Source organism: Cherax quadricarinatus, chromosome 5 (assembly GCF_038502225.1).
Source record: "Cherax quadricarinatus isolate ZL_2023a chromosome 5, ASM3850222v1, whole genome shotgun sequence".
NCBI classification, from domain to species: Eukaryota; Metazoa; Arthropoda; class Malacostraca; order Decapoda; family Parastacidae; genus Cherax; species Cherax quadricarinatus.
Window position 1 is genome coordinate 21,594,613 of NC_091296.1, and position 18,161 is coordinate 21,612,773.

An 18,161-nucleotide genomic window follows, 5' to 3' on the forward strand; every position below is an offset into this window, starting at 1 on the left:
AGGGACTGAAAGAGGTTTTGAGTGTTAAGGGCTTGAGCATCCAGCAGGCTTGTGTGTGTGTGTGTTAAATAGGAGCAAAAGAGACAAATGATTTTAAGTGGATGCTCTGTTGGAGTGTGAACCCTTGCTCACACTTATGAATGGAGTCAAGAAAACTATTTAGCCAGACTTCAGCTCTGTAGGTGGGAAGGGCAATCACTCTGAAGGAAGGGTGGGAATGTTGCAATTGGAGAGTAATCTAAATTGTGATATCAACACTATTTTGACAAGACAGCAGTTGAATGAATGATGGTGAAAATGTTTACTTTTTTGAGTCACCCTAGCTTGGTTGGAGTCAGTCATTGACATAAAAATAAAGTGTACAATAGATATATAGTATATAAAAAAATTTATGTAGATATTCATTTCTTGTCAGAGTGCAAAAATAAGAGGAGGGGGTTATACAGTTGCTACCCTGTACTTTAAAGAATGTCCTACACGAAATATTAAGGGCATTATATCTGGAAGTGCTCTCGAAGAAGCTGACAAGGCCCTCCTCATGAATATATTCTGTAAGGGTGAGTATAAACATTAAAACTGGTTTTCACAGAAACAGTGAAGCACTTACCTATACGTACTAGATATTTACTGCTCAGCCCTAGCAATTTTAATTTTTATGTCTGTCATATGTTATCTAGCCATGAAACCCCATTCCAGAGATGAGAGACTGATACAGTCATCAGTAGCTTTAATAATTAACCCAACTCCTTACAACAACACACTTTCCTCTTATTTCAGTTGGTAAACTTTCTAAATATTAATGAGAGAGAGGTAGCAATTTCATGTATTGGGCAGGGAGGTATAATGTCTTTTAGGAGTGAGGAAGATCCAGATGTGAGTGTGGTAATGGTGTATGAGGCAGTAAGTGAATGAAAGGGTTTAATGCAGCTGGGAGAGGTGGATCAAGACATATATGTTAAAAGCAGGTGGGGATATAGTTTTCAGGTGGTTGATACATTTGTTCAGTAAATGTATGAAAGTGCAGAAGGTACATAGTGATTCTCAGAGAGCATCCATAGTTTTTTGCATAATGGAAAATGGGATAAAAGAGAGTTTAAGAATTATAGGGGGCAAAAGCCAGGTAAAATGTATAGTAGAGTTATTACAGAAAAAAATCAAGGGTTAGACAGGGAGCAGGATTGCAGATGCACAAGTGTTTACATAAAACATTTAAGCAAACAATACATAGATGAAGGTAAAGAAGTTTTTGTTGCATTTATGGATTTAAAAAGAGCATGTGATAAGGTGGATAGAGAAGCAATGTGGCAAATGTTGCTAGTGTATGGAATAGGTGGTAGGTTACTTAAAGTACTAAAGAGTTTTTTGAGGATAGTAAGACTCAGGTTAGGGTATGTAGGAGAGAAAGGGGATTATTTTCTAGAAAAAAGTAGGCCTTTGACAGGGATGCGTAATGTCACCATGGTTATTTACCATATTTATAGATGGGGTTGTGAAAGTGAATGCTAAAGTGTTAAGGAGAGGAGTGGGATTAAAAGCTAAAGAATTTATGTCACAGTTGCTTTTTGCCAACTATACAGTACTTCTGGGAGATTCTGAAAAGAAGTTGCAGAGGTTGGTAGATGAATTTGGGAGAGTATTTAAAAGAAGGAGATTAAAAGTGAACATAGGAAAGAGCAAGGTGATGATAGTAACAAAAAATTTAGGTGTTGAAAGATTGCATATCAAATTGGAAGGACAGAGTTTGGAGGAAGTGAATGTATTCAGCATATGAGCTGTAATGTTTGCACGCCTCTGGCAAGATGGTGATAGAGTGAATGATAGTGAAAGCATTGTCTTTTTCAGGTCAGCCTACCTTGGTGGGAGATGACTAGTGTGTTAAAAAAATTGGTGACATCATGCATGTCTGTCTAAATCCTACTTCACTGTATTTCTTAACTTGAGCCTCGCTATCAGCATGAAGACTATTGACTACTTTTAATAACCTACGACTGATTCGTACATTTGAAACAGCTGCTACATTGCTCCCCTATCCAACCTATAATATGCCTTTTCAAAATCTGTAAATGCAAAAACTGACCCTTCTGTTTAGGTATTGTTCACTTAATATGCTTCAATGTAAACACTTAGTATACACATCTACTACCCTTCATAAATCCTCCTTACTCCTCTGCAGTCCTAATTTCTGTCTTACCCCGAAGAATTTTTGTCTCTAATTAAATTTTTTACCATTAATGCAATTTTAAGATTTATTCAGACTCTTGTTAAATTTTATTTCTCATAGTTTTCGAATATTACAGTGGCTAAATCATTGAAGAGAAAAGAGAGGGAACATGAAAAGGAGTCTGCATTTCAAGATAACCCAGGAGAGAAATGCTTGGTTGTCTTAAATGAGTGTAAGTAAGTTCAGTATTATTATTATTATTATTATTATTTCATTTTATGGATAGAGTGTTAAACCCATAGAGTTCTTATAACACTGGGGTAATGGGAGGCAACCAGATTCAATCCAAATAAAGGGAATGTAGCTGGATCAATAACTCTTCACTGGCATCAAGGCAGCTTCAGTGAAAGGTATGAGTTCATCCAATTTGATGTATCTTTATACAAGGTACTGTCATAGTGACTGGTATATCTGTCTGAAATGGGTGAATAGTTCCAGCTAATGTTGTTCTGATGGTATCTTAGATGCATGCCACTCTGATACTTTCTCATCACTCTTATTCTCTGTAAAACATTTATAAAAATTTTTTTTTTCAAGAATCAATTACACAGGCCAATAAGTTATTTTCATTAAATATCTCTGAATGTGCATGGTTTTAGTGGAGTAACATATATATATATAGTAATAAGGATGAGTATGGAAGAAGTGAATGTTTTCAGATACTTGGGAGTTGACGTGTCGGCGGATGGATTTATGAAGGATGAGGTTAATCATAGAATTGATGAGGGAAAAAAGGTGAGTGGTGCGTTGAGGTATATGTGGAGTCAAAAAACGTTATCTATGGAGGCAAAGAAGGGAATGTATGAAAGTATAGTAGTACCAACACTCTTATATGGATGTGAAGCTTGGGTGGTAAATGCAGCAGCGAGGAGACGGTTGGAGGCAGTGGAGATGTCCTGTCTAAGGGCAATGTGTGGTGTAAATATTATGCAGAAAATTCGGAGTGTGGAAATTAGGAGAAGGTGTGGAGTTAATAAAAGCATTAGTCAGAGGGCAGAAGAGGGGTTGTTGAGGTGGTTTGGTCATTTAGAGAGAATGGATCAAAGTAGAATGACATGGAAAGCATATAAATCTATAGGGGAAGGAAGGAGGGGTAGGGGTCGTCCTCAAAAGGGTTGGAAAGAGGGGGTAAAGGAGGTTTTGTGGGCGAGGGGCTTGGACTTCCAGCAAGCGTGCATGAGCGTGTTAGATAGGAGTGAATGGAGACGAATGATACTTGGGACCTGACGATCTGTTGGAGTGTGAGTAGGGTAATATTTAGTGAAGGGATTCAGGGAAACCGGTTATTTTTATATAGTCGGACTTGAGTTCTGGAAATGGGAAGTACAATGCCTGCACTTTAAAGGAGGGGTTTGGGATATTGGCAGTTTGGAGGGATATGTTGTGTGTCTTTATACGTATATGCTTCTAAACTGTTGTATTCTGAGCACCTCTGCAAAAACAGTGATAATGTGTGAGTGTGGTGAAAGTGTTGAATGATGATGAAAGTATTTTCTTTTTGGGGATTTTCTTACTTTCTTGGGTCACCCTGCCTCGGTGGGAGACGGCCGACTTGTTGAAAAAAAAAAAAATAATAATAATATCTTTATTTACTACAAGTACATGTACATGTCATACAAGCCTAGCTGACATCAATGACATACTACTATATAGAAAGCCCCTTGTTATGCTCAGCATTTTGGGCAAATTAGGTCAGTGCCCCAGGATGCGACCCACACCAGTCGACTAACACCCAGGTATCCATTTTACTGATGGGGAACATAGACAACAGGTGTAAAGAAACACGCCCAGTGTTTCTACTCTGGTTGGGAATCGAACCCAGGCCCTTGCCGTGTGAAGCGAGAGCGTTAGCCACCAGGCCATTATTTAGTGGTAACTGTGGTGAGAGGATGAGAGTATTGAATAAATTAAAGGAGGAGTCAGGTAGGGTAAGTTATAAAGAACTGTTGGGAGAAAGGTGGGGCAGAGTATGTAAAGGTAATAAGGAGGGGATTGAACAGGTGTGGAGTAGACTTAAAAGGTATGGTGTTAGAGGATGGGTGCAGGTGATGAGAAGAATGATGGTGAAATGATGAGTTAAGAGGATGGTAAGGGAGAAAAAAGTGAGTAAATGAAAGGGTTTTACAGTTTAGAAGTGATTTATGAAGGGTGGGATATATGAAGAGAAAAAGGGGGTTGAAAGAGTGGTGTAGGAGTGCAAATTCAAGCCAGTGAGAGTGGGGGAGGCTTTATCAACAAATTTCAAAGAGAATATAAAAAATATATGAAATGAGATCACTAAGCTGAGAGAGCCTGAGGAACAAATGGATTTATCAGTTAAAACAAAAGAGGGGCATTATTAGATGAGGAGGTGGAAGTATTGGGAAGATAAAGGGAATGTTTTGAGGAGTTGTTGAATGTTAATGAAAAAAGAGAGGCAGTGAGCTCGTGCATTGGGCAGAGAGGTATACCATCTTGTAGGAGTGAGGAAGAGCAAGATGTGAGTGTGTGGGGCAGAATGAAAGGAAAGTAAAGCAACTGGAATAGATGGGATTAAGATGGAAATGTTAAAGGCAGGTGGAGATATAGTTTTCAAGTAATTGGTGCATTTGTTCAGTATATGTAAAGGGGAAAGGTGTGTAATAATGTTGGTAGAATTACCGACAATATGTAAAGTAAAAGGACACAAGTGTAACTAATGTGACATTTTTATTGTGGCAACATTTCGCTCTCCAGGAGCTTTGTCAAGCCGTAACGGCTTGACAAAGCTCCTGGAGAGTGAAATGTTGCCACAATAAAAATGTCACATTAGTTGCACTTGTGTCCTTTCACTTTACAAAGGGGAAAGGCACCTATGGATTGGCAGAGATCATATATAGTTGTTTTGCATAAGGAAAAATGGAATAAAAGAAAGAGTGAGAATTATAGGGGTGTGATAAAAGAGAAAAAGTTAGCTTATGAGATGTTTTTACAAAGCAGAAGTGTTATAAGAAGAGCAGAGTATATGGAGAGTAAAAGAAAGGTGAAGAGAGTGGTGAGAGAGTGCAAAAGGAGAGCAGATGATAGAGTGAGAGAGGCACTGTCAAGAAATTTTAATGAAAATAAGAAAAAATTTGATAGGTAGTAGGTTGGTAGACAGCAACCACCCAGGGAGGTACTACCGTCCTGCGAAGTGAGTGTAAAACGAAAACCTGTAATTGTTTTACATGATGGTAGGATTGCTGGTGTCTTTTTTTTCTGTCTCATAAACATGCAAGATTTCAGGTATGTCTTGCCACTTCTACTTACACTTAGGTCACACTACACATACATGTACAAGCATATATATACACACCCCTCTGGGTTTTCTGCTATTTTCTTTCTAGTTCTTGTTCTTGTTTATTTCCTCTTATCTCCATGGGGAAGTGGAACAGAATACTTCCTCCGTAAGCCATGCATGTCGTAAGAGGCGACTGAAATGCCGGGAGCAAGGGGCTAGTAACCCCTTCTCCTGTATATATTACTAAATTTGAAAGGAGAAACTTTCGTTTTTTCTTTTGGGCCACCCCACCTCGGTGGGATACGGCTGGTACGTTGAAAGAAGAAAGAAGAAAAAATTTTGGAGTGAGTTAAACAAGTTAAGAAAGCCTAGGGAACATATGGATTTGTCAGTTAAAAACAGAGTAGGGGAGTTAGTAGATGGAGAGAGGGAGGTATTAGGTAGATGGTGAGAATATTTTGAGGAACTTTTAAATGTTGAGGAAGAAAGGGAGGTGGTAATTTCATGCACTGGCCAGGGAGGTATACCATCTTTTAGGAGTGAAGAAGAGCAGAATGTAAGTGTGGGGGGGGAGGTACGTGAGGCATTACGTAGAATGAAAGGGGGTAAAGCAGCTGGAACTGATGGGATCATGACAGAAATGTTAAAAGCAGGGGGGAATATAGCGTTGGAGTGGTTGGTACTTTTGTTTAATAAATGTATGAAAGAGAGGAAGTTACCTAGGGATTGGTGGAGAGTATGTATAGTCCCTTTATATAAAGGGAAGTGGGACAAAGGAGATTGTAAAAATTATAGAGGAATAAGTTTACTATTAACAGTTTGGAGGGATATGTTGTGTATCTTTATACGTATATGCTTCTAAACTGTTGTGTTCTGAGCACCTCTGCAAAAACAGTGATTATGTGTGAGTGAGGTGAAAGTGTTGAATGATGATGAAAGTATTTTCTTTTTGGGGATTTTCTTTCTTTTTGGGTCACCCTGCCTCTGTGGGAGATGGCCGGCTTGTTGAAAAAAAATAAAAAGTTTACTGAGTATACCAGGAAAAGTGTACGCTAGGGTTATTATTGAAAGAATTAGAGGTAAGACAGAATGTAGGATTGCGGATGAGCAAGGAGGTTTCAGAGTGGGTAGGGGATGTGTAGATCAAGTGTTTACAATGAAGCATGTATGTGAACAGTATTTAGATAAAAGTAGGGAAGTTTTTATTGCATTTATGGATTTAGAAAAAGCATATGATAGAGTGGTTAGAGGAGCAATGTGGCAGATGTTGCAAGTACAGTGGACCCCCGCATAGCGAACGCCTTGCATAGCGAACAATCCGCATAGCGAACGCTTTGTTCGCTGAAATTTTGCCCCGCATAGTAGACAAAAACCCGCTCAGCGAACTTCGTCCGAGACGCGTCCAATGTGGGCCCTCAGCCAGCCTCACATGTGCCGCCCGTCCCATTGTTTACCAGCTAGCCTCCGCGGTAACATTCAAGCATACACTCGGAATATTTCGTATTATTACAGTGTTTTCGGTGCTGTTTCTGGAAAATAAGTGACCATGGGCCCCAAGAAAGCTTCTAGTGCCAACCCTGTGGTAAAAAGGGTGAGAATTAGTATGGAAATTAAGAAAGATTTTGAAGGGTTTGGGGCTAACCCTGAGAAGCCTATGCCAGTTGTGGAATCCATTGTGCCTACTTCAAAAATTAAGGAAATGTGTGCACAGTGGGTTGAACTGCAAACCTTTATGGATGAAAATCACCCTGACACAGCTGTTGCAAGCCGTGCTGGTGACTATTTCAATGACAATGTTATGGCCCATTTTAGGAAAGTCTTGAAGGAACGGGAGGTACAGAGCTCTATGGACAGATTTGTTGTGCGACAGAGGTCCAGTGACTCTCAAGCTGGTCCTAGTGGCATTAAAAGAAGAAGGGAAGTAACCCCAGAAAAGGACTTGCTACCTCAAGTCCTAATGGAAGGGGATTCCCCTTCTAAACAGTAAGAAGATAATGCTCTCCCCTCCTCCCATCCCATCAATCATCACCAGATCTTCAATAAAAGTAAGTGTCATGTAATTGTGCATGCCTTTTTCAGTTTGTGTGTACTAAAATTAACATTTTTTTGTGGTAAAAAAATTTTTTTTTCATACTTTTGGGTGTCTTGCACGGATTAATTTTATTTCCATTATTTCTTATGGGGAAAATTAATTCGCATAGCGAACATTTCGCATAACGACCAGCTCTCTTGCACGGATTAAGTTCGCTATGCGGGGGTCCACTGTATATGGAATAGGTGGTAAGTTACTAAATGCTGTAAAGAGTTTTTATGAGGATAGTGAGGCTCAGGTTAGGGTGTGTAGAAGAGAGGGAGACTACTTCCCAGTAAAAGTAGGTCTTAGACAGGGATGTGTAATGTCACCATGGTTGTTTAATATATTTATAGATGGGGTTGTAAAAGAAGTAAATGCTAGGGTGTTCAGGAGAGGGGTGGGATTAAATTATGGGGAATCAAATTCAAAATGGGAATTGACACAGTTACTTTTTACTGATGATACTGTCCTTATGGGAGATTCTAAAGAAAAATTGCAAAGGTTAGTGGATGAGTTTGGGAATGTGTGTAAAGGTAGAAAGTTGAAAGTGAACATAGAAAAGAGTAAGGTTATGAGGGTATCAAATGATTTAGATAAAGAAAAATTGGATATCAAATTGGGGAGGAGGACTATGGAAGAAGTGAATGTTTTCAGATACTTGGGAGTTGACGTGTCGGCGGATGGATTTATGAAGGATGAGGTTAATCATAGAATTGATGAGGGAAAAAAGGTGAGTGGTGCATTGAGGTATATGTGGAGTCAAAAAAGTTATCTATGGAGGCAAAGAAGGGAATGTATGAAAGTATAGTAGTACCAACACTCTTATATGGCTGTGAAGCTTTGGTGGTAAATGCAGCAGCGAGGAGACGGTTGGAGGCAGTGGAGATGTCCTGTCTAAGGGCAATGTGTGGTGTAAATATTATGCAGAAAATTCGGAGTGTGGAAATTAGGAGAAGGTGTGGAGTTAATAAAAGCATTAGTCAAAGGGCAGAAGAGGGGTTGTTGAGGTGGTTTGTCGTTTAGAGAGAATGGATCAAAGTAGAATGACATGGAAAGCATATAAATCTGTAGGGGAAGGAAGGCGGGATAGGGGTCGTCCTTGAAAGGGTTGGAGAGAGGGGGTAAAGGAGGTTTTGTGGGCGAGGGGCTTCAACTTCCAGCAAGCGTGCGTGAGCGTGTTAGATAGGAGTGAATGGAGACAAATGGTACTTGGGACCTGACGATCTGTTGGAGTGTGAGCAGGGTAATGTTTAGTGAAAGGATTCAGGGAAACCAGTTATTTTCATTTAGTCAGACTTGAGTCCTGGAAATGGGAAGTACAATGCCTGCACTTTAAAGGAGGGGTTTAGGATATTGGCAGTTTGGATGGATATATTGTGATAATGTGTGAGTGTGGTGAAAGTGTTGAATGATGATGAAAGTATTTTCTTTTTGGGGATTTTCTTTCTTTTTTTTTGGGTCACCCTGCCTCGGTGGGAGAAGGCCGACTTGTTGAAAAAAAAAAAATATGATAGAGTGGATATTGGAACAATGTGGCAGATGTTGCAAGTACTGTATATGGAATAGGTGGTAAGTTACTAAATGCTGTAAAGAGTTTTTATGAGGATAGTGAGGCTCAGGTTAGGGTGTGTACAAGAGAGGGAGACTACTTCCCGGTAAAAGTAGGTCTTAGACAGGGATGTGTAATGTCACCATGGTTGTTTAATATATTTATAGATGGGGTTGTAAAAGATGTAAATGCTAGGGTGTTCGGGAGAGGGGTGGGATTAAATTATGGGGAATCAAATACAAAATGGGAATTGACACAGTTACTTTTTGCTAATGATACTGTGCTTATGGGAGAATCTAAAGAAAATTTGCAAATTTTAGTGGACGAATTTGGGAGTGTGTGTAAAGGTAGAAAGTTGAAAGTGAACATAGAAAAGAGTAAGGTGATGAGGGTATCAAATGATTTAGATAAAGAAAAATTGGATATCAAATTGGGGAGGAGGAGTATGGAAGAAGTGAATGTTTTCAGATACTTGGGAGTTGACATGTCAGCGGATGGATTTATGAAGGATGAGGTTAATCATAGAATTGATGAGGGAAAAAAGGTGAGTGGTGTGTTGAGGTATATGTGGAGTCAAAAAACATTATCTATGGAGGCAAAGAAGGGAATGTATGAAAGTATAGTAGTACCAACACTCTTATATGGGTGTGAAGCTTGGGTTGTGAATGCAGCAGCGAGGAGGCGGTTGGAGGCAGTGGAGATGTCCTGTCTAAGGGCAATGTGCGGTGTAAATATTATGCTGAAGAGGGGTTGTTGAAGTGGTTTGGTCATTTAGAGAGAATGGATCAAAGTAGAATGACATGGAGAGCATTTAAATCTGTAGGAGAAGGAAGGCGGGGTAGGGGTCGTCCTCGAAAAGGCTGGAAGGAAGGGGTAAGGGAGGTTTTGTGGGCGAGGGGCTTGGACTTCCAGCAGGCGTGCATGAGTGTGTTCGATAGGAGTGAATGGAGACGAATGGTATTTGGGACCTGACGATCTGTTCGAGTGTGAGCAGGGTAATATTTAGTGAAGGTATTCAGGGAAACTGGTTATTTTTATATAGCCGGATTTGAGTCCTGGAAATGGGAAGTACAATGCCTGCACTCTGAAGGAGGAGTTCGGGATATTAGCAGTTTGGAGGGATATGTTGTGTATCTTTATACATATATGCTTCTAAACTGTTGTGTTCTGAGCACCTCTGCAAAAACAGTGATTATGTGCGAGTGAGGTGAAAGTGTTGAATGATGATGAAAGTATTTTCTTTTTGGGGATTTTCTTTCTTTTTGGGTCACCCTGCCTCAGTGGGAGACGACCGGCTTGTTGAAAAAAAAAAAAAAAGGCTGTTAGGTAAAATGTATAATATTATTGAAAGAATTAAAGATAAGACTAAATAAGGGAACAATACATACTTAGATGAAGGTGAGGAGCATTTTGTTCAATTTATGGATTTAGAAAAGACATTGAGTGGATAGTGGAGCAATGTGGCAGATGTTGCAGATATATGGAACAAGTGGTAGGTTATTAACCCTTTGAGGGTCCGTCCTGTCGATCTACGGCTTTACGTTCAGGGTCCAAACCGTAGATCTACGTCATGAGCTCAGCTCTGATAAACTGTGAGTGGTACATTTGGGCCTAGATATGAGAGAATACATCTATGTGGTATGTGTGCACCACATAAAACAGATCCTGCAGCACGCTGTGTATAATGAGAGAAAAAAACTGAAATCATGATTTTTCGATTAAAACAGCGAATTTGCAGTGTTTTTTCGTATGTTTTTTATAGTTCTACTTGCAATTTCTTGGTCTCATTTGATAGAATGGAAGACATATTACAGAAATAGAGATGATTTTGTTTGGTTTTAGCACTGGAAATGGCTTGAAACTGAGCTCAAAGTAGCAGAAATGTTAAATTTTTGCCGATATTCAAGAGTAAACAAACGACCTCACTCGTCTAATACACGCCAGCTGGTGGGTCTAATATGCATTCACAGATATGGTGATGATATTTATACAATTATTACAGTATTGCATAACAGTAAATCTTCTATTTTTTGGTGTGAATAAAAATTCATTATGTGAATAAAAAATCAAAATGGAATTTATTTGTAAAGCCTCAAAACGTAACTAATGAACAGAGGAAATGTTAGTTTAGTTCCAGGAATACCTACATTGTTTATTCTGGACCCTATTTTGAAATTGGAATATTTTGAACTTTGTGTTAAATTGGCCAAATTAACAATTTCCGATCACTTTAATTTGTAGTTGAAACAGTTGACTTGGCGATTTCTTGTGCTCAATCAATAGAATAGAAGTAATACTAGTGAAATAGCTAAGAATTTGGTTGACTGGAATAATGTAATTGGCCTAAAATGGGAGTCAAAGTTTGCAAAATTGCCGATTCGTAAATATCGCTGACACATCAAAATTCGCGAGAGCATAATTTCGTCAGTTTTCCATCAAATTTCGTACTTTTTGTTTTATTACCTTCACAAAAAGATTCTCTACCATTTCATAAGAAAAAATAAATGTTTTTTTTTTTTTAAATTCTTGGACACTGGGGCACCACTTCAGATTTGGGCCTTGGACCCTGAAGGGGTTAAGAGCAGTAAAGAGTTTTTATGTGGATTAAAAGGTATCAGATCTGATACAAAGTGAGAGTTGTCACAACTGCCTTTTGCTGATGAATATTGGGGTATGTGAAAGAAGGAAATTAAAAGTGAATATAAAAATGAGCAAGGTAATGAGAGTAACAAAAGAATTTAGGTAATGAGAGATTGGAAAGAGGTAGTAAATTTTTTTTTTTAACACACCAGCCATCTGCCACCGAGGCAGGAAGTAAGTGTATATATATGTTTTACGAGCCAGTGTTTTTGGTGTATTTATACTCCAAAATTCTAGCGGCTTCAAATCAAGCAGGAGAAAGCTGATAGGCCCACATGTGAGAGAATGGGTCTATGTGGTCAGTGTGCGCAGTATAGAAAAAATCCTGCAGCACGCAGTGCATAATGAGAAAAAAAATCCGACCGTGTTTTTTTATTAAAATGCTGACTTTGAGGTGTATTTTCGTATAGTATTATGGTTGTATTCTCGTTTTCTTGGTCTCATTTGATAGAATGGAAGACATGTTACAAAAATATAGATGATTTTGATTGGTTTTATGATGAAAAGGACCTTGAAATTGAGCTCAAAGTGGGGAAAATGTTCGATTTTTGCCAATGTTCAAGAGTAAACAAATGACATCATTGTCCAATAAGTGTCCAGCTAGACATTCTAACACACAGTCATGAATGAGTTGACATTATTTATACAATTATTACAATAATGCAGTAGTCTGCATGACAGTACATCTTCAAATTTTTGTGTGAATAAAAATTCAAAATAGAAAGCAAGAATAATATAAGAGGGGCCTGGAGATATGACTGATGAACAGAGAAAATGTTATTTTAGTGCCAGGAATGTCTGCATTGTTCATTCTGGACCCTATTTTGAAATCGGTATCTTTTTTAATTTGTGTGAAATTGGCCAAATTGCCATTTTCTGAGCACTTTATTAGGTAGTTGAAATCGGTAAATGGGAGGTTTCTTGTACTCAAATGGAGTTCTAAAGAAATGGCTATGAGTTTGGTCGACTGGAACAATGGAATTAGCCAAAAATAGGGTTCAAAGTTGGCAAAATCGCCAATGCGTAAATATCACCAAGATCACTAACTTCACGAGAGCATAATTCCATAAGTTTTTGGTCAGATTTCATACTTTTAGTGTCATTACCATTGGGAAAAGATTCTCTATCATTTCATAAGAATTTTTTTTTTTTTTTTTTTAATTCTTCGACACTGAGAGCAAGTTTGCGAACAGGGGTCTCGACAGTCAAAGGGTTAAATATTTGGGAGTGAACTTGTTGGCAGATGGATCTGTAGAACATGAGGTTTGGAACTTTTGTGCCTTATTGAGGCTTACTGTATTTGGGATGTTTTCAGCTTCAGTCCTTGAAACAGTTTGGTGGTATATTGCTGCATGATTATGCACAAAATTTCTTATGATAAACTATTCATGGAATTCTAAACTTACAGCTGTCACATCTGGGAACAAAGTTAAAAATCAACTACCTGAACTACAACATGTGGAGCAAGTCATGGAAGTGAAACAAGAGAATTAAACAAGAGCGCCTCAAAGAATAAGTTTAAATAATCTCCAGTATATAAATTCTTCATGTAAATATAAATACAGTGGACCCTCAGTTTTCATATGCCCTAGTTTTCATATGATTTGGTTTCCGACAACTTTTATCGTTGAAATTTTGTCCCAGTTTTCGTACATCCACTTGGTTTTCATACAGTTGAAAATGGTCCATACCAAACTTGTCCGCCTGCCTGCATGACTCGGCCACTCATTTCCCGGAATCAGGCACTCACACAAATATCCCATGCATTCGTGATTTTGAAGGGTTTGAGGCTGAGAGAGTAGATAAACTCTCGAAACTCTTCAAAGGTACTAAGGTATTTGGGGAAGTCCATGGGGTTGGATGTGAGTGGCCAGGATGTGGAAGAGTTGGTGGACGACCACAGGGAAGAGCTAACCACTGAAGAGCTGCAAGACCTTCAACTGAAACAGCAATGGACCACAGCTGAGAAAATTGTTTCACAGGAGGAAGAAGAGAGAGGGGAGAATGTGCCTTCTTCAGTGATTAAAGACATGTGTGCCAAGTGGAATAAGTTGCAAAGTTTTGTGGAGAAATATCACTCTAACAAAGCTGTTGCAAGCCATGTCTGCAACATGTTCAATGACAGTGCCTTGTCCCATTTTAGGCAAATCTTAAAGAGACACCAGAAACAGATCTCTCTGGACAGTTTTTTTTTTTTTGCAACAGGGGTCCAGTGACTCTCAAGCTGGTCCTAGTGCCAGTAAAAGACAAAGAAGGGAAGTAACCTCGGATAGGGCCTTGATACCTGAATTCCTTATGGATGGGGATTCCTCTTCCAAACAATAACCTCTCCTCCTCCCTCTTCCCTCCTCGCCATCTTCCATACACCAACAAGAGTCTTTGATGAAGGTAAAAGTGATGTTAAATGTTCATTTATCCATTTCATTAGTCATTTATATTTATTTCTGTATGTAAAACTATAGTTATTCTCTATAAAATGTATTTTTTATTAATATTTTTGGGTGCCTGGAACAGATTAATTGGATTTACATTATTTCTTATGGGAAATATTGCTTCAGTTTTCGTACGATTCGGTTTTCGTCAGACATTTTCGAATGGATTAATAACGAAAACTGAGGTTCCACTGTTTTGTAGAAAATATCTGTGTGCAAGATAAGTATAAATCCAGGGATAAAAAATAAATAACACTTAATGACAATGTTGATAAAGGTGAAATGTTGCCATGTAATAAAGCTATCCATTGCATCTGTTATTTATTCAACTTTGTTGTATATTTACACATTTCATTTTCAAGGGGGGGGAGGGGTTCTTTGATGCTAATAAAGGGGGCTCCTTTCCTGGAACTGACTCTGTCCTCCCTTTCCACAGATTAAACCTGAATGCCTTTCCCTTTCCTCTACTTTTGGCCTTTTTAGTAGGAATATTTCTCTTTTGTTCAGTTGAGCAATACGTATAGTGAAAGGCCCTGTTGTAGCTTTTCTCCAAGAGGTGTTGCTGTGGTGGTTGTGTTACTCCATCTAATGGAAATTGGAGCATCTTGAGGCATGCTAAATGGACTTTCAGTGAGAGCCATTTGACATGTCCCAGTGACATGAAGATTGTGCAAGCTCTCGGATAGCAGAAGGGTTACTGGAAGTTGCTTGTAGATCCAGGAGTGGTAACAAAAAGTGTATGACTCCTGGAATTTGTTCCAGTTTGTCCATCAACATTGTATAGCCAGTTTCTCTGGTTTCAAAGAGCTATGATCAAATTTTCAAATGCTGAGGTGGTTCGGACATTTAGAGAGGATGGAACACAATAGGATGACTTGGAGAGCGTATATATATCTGTAGTAGAGGGAAGACAGATTAGATGTCGTCCTAGGAGAGGTTAGAGGAACAGGGTAACAGAGGTTTTGTGTACAAGGGGCTTAGACATCCACAAACATGTGTGAGTGTGTTAGATAGGAGTGAGTGGAGGCAAGTGGTTTTATGACTTGACATTCTGTTGGACCATGAGCAATGTAACATTTATGAAAGGATTCAGGGTAACTGGTTAGCTGAACTTGGGTCATGGAGGTGGGAAGTGTAGTGCCTGCACTCTGTAGCAGGGGTAGAAATTATGCTGAAATTTTAAAGCTGTAGCATTGGCACGCCTCTGGGAAGACAGTGATGGAGCGAGCGATAATGAAAATGTTTTTTCTTTTTCTGGGTAACCCTTCCTCGGTGGGGAATGGTCGATGTTTTAAAAAAATTAAAATGTCATGGTAAATGCCCTAACTTTATCACTGACATCAGCTGGGCTCCTGAACATTATCTTTCCATACCTGTAGGTATGGAGAACTATGCTTCCACAATCAAGACTTGGACACACTAGATTGCCAGGTTGAGATATTGATTCATTATATCTTAATAGACCGTTTCATTGATCAGAGGGCAAGCAGAATTCACTTTCAATATCTATAATGGCCTCACACTGGCCTTATTGAAAATTCCACCTGCAGTCAGATTTGCTCTTTGACTTTATAGCAGAAACTATCCAGGTTTAGCAACTTTTATATTAATTTTGAATCAGTATTAACCCGTAACTCCACTGAAGAAAAAATTTATGAAGCGAAAGTATGTATTGTTATACAGATATTAGTTGTGATTTTTAACATCATGCACCTTAGATTACATCTAAAAATATGTACAATAACAGTAACTGGGTTAAAATAATAATAAAAATGTCATGAAAGTAATTTTTTTTTTTTAGCATGCCAGCCTTCTCCCACCAAGGCAAAGTTTTATATAATACTTAAAAGGAAAAAAAGATATATTTTTAGAATATTAACAAGATAAAAAAGCATTTGCTTTTTTTATTATAAATTTTGCAATCTGTGGCACTTTTTTTACTTTTATTTATTTTACCCTTAACTCAAGAACACTAAATTATTTTGCCTTATTCTAATCTGGATAGAAATTAGCATTTGAACTTATTGTATACTATTGTATGTAAAATAAAATCTGTACTGTAAAATCTGTACTCTATTGTTGTATTTTTAATATGCAGTATTATGTATAAATCAGTAAATGTCAGTAGAAATAATACCTAATACTTTTTCATTTTCATAACTATGCATGATCCTAACCCAAATTATTAAACTGAAAAAGTTGTCTTCTCTTTTATTTAATTTAGTGAGAATATGAATGAATCTTAATCATACTCAAGGATCCAAAATTCAGAAAAATATTTTATACACATTCATGTACATTTTTTCTCATCATGGTATCCTGCTCTAACAAAAAAAAAACATTCTAAAACAAACTAAAATTATTAGAATTTCTGTTATGTACGTATATAATTTATCCTGGAAAAAGGGAAAAAATAAAAGTAAAGACTACTGTACTTTGTCCTAAATTTGGAAAGTGAGATGAACACATCAATATTTTTGAAAAAAATATATACAGTATATTTTTTTTTTTTAACTCAATGGCTTTTTCCCACCAAGCAGGGTGTCCCAGAAAAATAAATGAACAAACAAACACATGCACACACACACGCACACGCACGTACTCGTGCAGGCACACACAAAAAAGATCGTTATTAAGGCAGGTACTATTCCTGGTTTATGAGAACGACATTCCAGATGAGACTGAATCAGATGTATCCTTGTTTGCTGATGATGTACAACTGAGAGGATTAAAAACATAAAAGAAAAGGGAAAAGTTGTAAATGGATCTGGACAAGCTGCAAGATTGGTTAGATAAGTGGTTCCTTGAATTCATCTCCAACTAATGCATGGTCAAGAAGATAGGGGAGGGGTACAGAAGACTGGACACAGTGTATAGCCTCAGGGAGCAGAGATTATAGACCTCGCTCAGAGAGGAAAGCCTAGGGATGAGCATAGTGCCTGGGATTTCACCAGAGGTTTACATCAACTGAATAACCACTGCAGTCAATGCTCGCCTGGCAAATCTAGAAGTGTCCTTAAAGAATCTTGAGAAAGAGTCTTTCTGGGCACTTTATACAACATATGCCAAGCCCATCTTGTGGTACACTGTATATAGCACCAGCATGGAACACAAACCTGAGGAAGCATGTTAAGAAACTGGAAAAAGTGCAGAAGTATGCAACAAGGCTTGTTCCAAAGTTAAGGGGGCATGAGCTATGAGGAGATGATTATGGAATTGAATCTAATGACATTTGAGGATAGAAGAGTCAAGGAAGATATACAGGGTAAATTCAAAGGATGAAATTGAGACACATGTGCAACATCTGGGTATCTTTATTGTAGACGTTTCGCCATCCAGTGGCTTTATCAATACAAATTCCAGGACTTAACTTGAAGACAGGAGAACTATGTACAGAAGATGAGGTAAACAGTCCCTCAACCTAGCAGTAGGTGCGAAGAGCACCATAGTCGTGGAGATTCTGAGGCAGAAGCAAGGCGCCTGACGCTTATATAGTAACGTCAGGTGGAAATGGGACGGGTAGCAGACGAGGGCATAGTCACTGGTAGGCGGGATTCCCCAGTGGAAGTAGGTCCTACCCAAAGAGATATGTTAGTTGTAGTAGTAGTTGTCGTAGCCGTGAAGGTACCCAGATGTTGAAAATGTGTCTCAATTTCATCTTGTCGGTATTGTATACCATTCTTGTACAACCTGTCAGACACTGCAACATCATGGAATCTTGATTCTGAGGACATGTACATAACCTTCACGACTACGACAACTACTACTACAACTAACCCATCTCTTTGGTTAGGACCTACTTCCACTGGGGAATCCCGCCTACCAGTGACTATGCCCTCGTCTGCTACCCGTCCCATTTCCACCTGACGTTACTATATAAGCGTCAGGCGCCTTGCTTCTGCCTCAGAATCTCCACGACTATGGTGCTCTTCGCACCTACTGCTAAGTTGAGGGACTGATTACCTCATCTTCTGTACATAGTTCTCCTGTCTTCAAGTTATGTCCTG

The 18,161-nt window shown here is 38.6% G+C and overlaps 1 protein-coding gene across 5 annotated transcripts in view; it reads left to right on the top strand.

Moving 5' to 3' along the window:
- LOC128684802 (uncharacterized) overlaps positions 1 to 18,161 on the top strand; it is a 62,116-nt gene that overhangs the window by 36,494 nt on the left and 7,461 nt on the right. For 2 of the 5 annotated variants that reach the window (XM_070101130.1, XM_070101154.1), the window contains 3 exons: positions 416 to 557; positions 2,298 to 2,393; positions 13,131 to 16,325. In XM_070101130.1, the coding sequence (XP_069957231.1) occupies positions 416 to 557; positions 2,298 to 2,393; positions 13,131 to 13,216 (324 nt within the window). In that variant the 3' untranslated portion in view covers positions 13,217 to 16,325. Of the gene's footprint in view, positions 1 to 415; positions 558 to 2,297; positions 2,398 to 13,130; positions 16,326 to 18,161 lie in introns of those variants that run through there. The other 3 variants (XM_070101133.1, XM_070101143.1, XR_011394133.1) reach the window with 3 other exon arrangements.